Below are 3,823 nucleotides of genomic sequence, written 5' to 3'. Positions count from 1 at the left end.
ATTCAGCACAGGTTACTTCCATGTAGTTTATGGAGAGTCACAATTTAATGTGAACCAACTATGGTTGTATGGTCTTACTTTTTCTTTCTTTTTTTTACCAAGCCCTTCCTCCTCCTCCTCCTCCTCCTCTTCCTCCTCCTCCTCTTCTTCTTCTTCCCCTTTCACTTCCCCTTCTCCTTCCCCTTCTTCCCCTTCTTCTTCTTTCTCTCTGTTTCTCTCTCTCTCTCTTTCTTTCTTTTTTTGAAACAGAGTCTTGCCTTGTCTGGAGTGCAGTGGCATGATCATATCTCACTGCAGCCTTGCAGCCTTGAACTCCTTGCTGCAAGGAATCTACCTTAGCCTCCAAAGTGCTGGGATTACATGCATAAACCACCATGCTTGGCATTCTCTTTTTAATTTTTAATTATTTTTTTGAGGCAGGATCTCACTGTATTGCCCCGGCTGGAGTGTAGTAGTGTCATCTTGGCTCACTGCACCCTTGAACTCCTAGGCTTAGATGATCCTCCCACCTCGGCCTCCCGAGTAGCTGGGACTACAGCCACGTGCCATCACGCCTGGCTAATTTTTCTTTTTTGGAGAGATGAGGTTTCACCACTTTGCTCAGGCTAGTCTCAAACTCCTGGGCTCAAGCAATCCTCCCTCAGTCTCCCAAAGTGCTAGGACTACAGGTGTGAGCCACTGCCCCCGTCTTTACTTTTTCATTGTTATGGATATGGAATATTTCTACATATTTGGGGGGTACATGTGATAGTTCAATACAAGTATACAATATGCAAACGATCAAATCAGAGTAATTGGGTTATCCATCACCTCAAGTGTGTATCATTTCATTGTGTTAGGAACATTCCAAATCCACTCTTCTAGTTATTTTGAAATATACAATAAATTATTGTTAACTATGGTCGCCCTGTTGTGCTGCCAAACTCTGTAGTCTTCTTTTATACTACTGTGATACAGTTGATACTGTGCGTGGTAAAATGAGTTAGGATCTGTAGTGCCTTTTGTGGTGAGATAGAAATTAAGTATCAGATTTGTTTCAGGTCATATTTAAATTTTTTGAAGTGCTGACTTTGAAAATCCTTAAATATTCAAGGAAAAGTTTGAACAGGCTGGAAATTGTAAAATGTTTGCTTACTTTTTTGGTGGTACTTTGATTTTCTAAATGTGAAGGATGCCAAAAGGCCTTAAATGATAATACTTAACAAGTATTGTTTTCTGCCAACTTTATGCATATTCATACTACTGTGCTCAGTCCTGAGGGGAACAAAAAATATATTTAACATAGTCATTTGTTGTCTTAGAGTGTCTGTTTCTTACTGAAAGAAGCAGTTATTTCATGAAAGTCTTGACGCACATATATACTAAGCTGAGATAAAAATAAATATAAACTAATGAAATCTAATAGTAAAAGGACAACTAAACTAACTGAACACATGCTTTTTTTTCCCCCTTCTAGTGCCCCAAAATGCGCCGTCATGCTTTTGAACTCAAGATGTTAGATAAGTATAGCCATTATCTGGCTGCTGAAACTGAGCAGGAAATGGAGGAATGGTTGATAACTTTGAAAAAGATTATTCAGATCAATACCGACAGTTTAGTTCAAGAGAAAAAGGAGACGGTAGAAACAGCACAAGGTCAGAATTTTAAAGTGATTTATTATTGAAGTAAAGCCCTTGTCTTTATTCCATGGAAATGTCCTCTGTGCAGGGTGAATAGAGAACTCTTAATCTTAAAAGTTGACCTGCTTCTTCATTAATAAGTGACTGTGGAGGTTGATAGACTTTTTAAAAATAGTTGATGCTGTATGGGCTCTGACACATGAAATATAACCAGACTAAAACAGATAGAAAATTCATGGCAGGTTTTCAAAAGTCCATTAAAGTTTTCCCTATGCTTTCATAATAGAAATTCTTTGCAATAAATCTAGTAGGAGAGGATGGGTGGGAGAGATAGTTAGGATACTCCTCTTAGGTTATTAGTAATGGTCTGTATGGTTTAGAACATCTGCTTTTAATGAATTTGCAGATGATGAAACTAGCAGCCAAGGAAAAGCCGAGAACATCATGGCAAGTTTGGAAAGGAGCATGCATCCGGAACTGATGAAGGTACATCTTTCATATGGCAACTTGCCTTCAACTGAGATAATGCAGGATTAGCTATTAAAGTTTTAATGCTGGATTCCATTTGGCAATGTCATTTCCACGTTAAAAACCACAGCAGATTGGTGAAACAGGTAGAGATTGTAAAATAAAAGTTGCACTCCTGAAGACTTACTTGTAAGTATCAACTGACAGTTTGGAAAAATCTTATTTTTTTCCAGACACCAAGAAATACTTCCAGGCTTTTGTGACTTCATTAATTTTATCTGCTAGTTCTTATTCAATTTAATTACTGTATATCATTCATAAAATAATTCTTCAGAAGGATAATGATGCAGCTCATGCACATGATATTTAATCTATGACCAACATATGTTAATCTCACATGAAAATCATATTCTCTATATGTAAATATATGTATATATGAATGATGCAATCTGACAAAGATTTTGCTGCTGTTTGAAGTCTGAAATGAACTAATTTTGAAATTGTAGAGATGATTGTTCTGAGTATCTTACCAAGATATTATATTCTGTAGACTCTATATTATAGTCGATTAGTAGGTTGTGACCCATTTATTCATTTAAATCTTTGTCAAACCTATTTGTATTTTTACTTTATTCATCTTCCTGGACAAATTACACAAATTTGGAAACACTTTTTTTTTTTTCTGTTTTAAATTTACCCCTCATAAACTTCAAAGCTATTTTTCAAAATTTAGGGACACACTCATGATCCTCTAATCTAGGTTTTGTTTTTTGTTGTTGTTTTTTTTTTTTTTTGAGACAGAGTCTCACTCTATTGCCCAGGCTGGAGTGCAGTGGTGCGATCAGCTCACTGCAACCTGTGTTGCCCGGGTTCAAGTGATTCTCCTGCCTCAGCCTCCTGAGTAGCTAGGATTATAGGCGCCTGCCACCACGCCCAGCTAATCTTTGTATTTTTAGTAGAGACAGGGTTTCACCTTGTTGGCCAGGCTGGTCTCCAACTCCTGGCCCCAAGTGATCCACCCACTTTGGCCTCCCAAAGTGCTGGGATTACCAGCATGAACCACCGTGCCTGGCCTTATCTAGGATTTTGTAAAATGATTTTATAGATTTTAGTTGCATTCCCTCTCAATCTTTGTCATCCTGGACTGTGCAGCTTGTTAGGTATTTCCCAAAGTGATGGAATCAGAATTACATATAATATTCTATAGCTAACATAATGGCTATGAAAACTATGGTGATTTCTCTTTTGTTTATTTCTCCTTTGCATCCAGAGTCTCTTGCATTCCTGTTTTGTACTGACTACAGGACGAATGGTGTATTTTTGAAGCTGTGACAGATTGATAGTTTCACATAAACTATACATTAAATAGTATTTAACACTGTTTTGAAGGAAATGAAGTAACATACATATTTTTTAAAATTTTAGTATGGAAGAGAAACTGAACAACTAAACAAACTCAGTAGAGGAGATGGAAGACAGAATCTCTTTTCTTTTGATTCAGAAGTTCAGGTATTAATGATATGTTTCTTTAAATAGTCTTAGAATTATTGCTCATTCAGATAAACAACATCTTTGAAATGTTGAACTCACTGTTTTTTGCACCAGTGGGGAATATAGATTGTTTTATATTTGTCTTGTTTACTTTGAACAGGTAACTTAACAATTAACTCTTCACTCGAGGGGACTGTCACATATGCAGATAATTTGGAGCTGAATTTTATATATATATATATATA

General features: G+C 36.6%; 1 protein-coding gene across 1 annotated transcript in view; it reads left to right on the top strand.

Moving 5' to 3' along the window:
* The window catches only part of DOCK11 (dedicator of cytokinesis 11), a gene marked incomplete at its 3' end in the record, with an annotated part of 157,159 nt that overhangs the window by 23,186 nt on the left and 130,150 nt on the right, over nucleotides 1-3,823 (top strand). The window contains exons 7-9 of the mRNA XM_011948698.1: nucleotides 1,457-1,634; nucleotides 2,026-2,105; nucleotides 3,513-3,596. Of these exons, the coding sequence (XP_011804088.1) occupies nucleotides 1,457-1,634; nucleotides 2,026-2,105; nucleotides 3,513-3,596 (342 nt within the window). The remainder of the gene's footprint in view (nucleotides 1-1,456; nucleotides 1,635-2,025; nucleotides 2,106-3,512; nucleotides 3,597-3,823) is intronic.

This window comes from Colobus angolensis, unplaced genomic scaffold, assembly GCF_000951035.1.
Source record: "Colobus angolensis palliatus isolate OR3802 unplaced genomic scaffold, Cang.pa_1.0 Scaffold282, whole genome shotgun sequence".
Classification (NCBI taxonomy): Eukaryota; Metazoa; Chordata; class Mammalia; order Primates; family Cercopithecidae; genus Colobus; species Colobus angolensis.
Note: the sequence above shows the minus strand (reverse complement) of the source record. Positions and strands in the feature narration are given on the sequence as shown.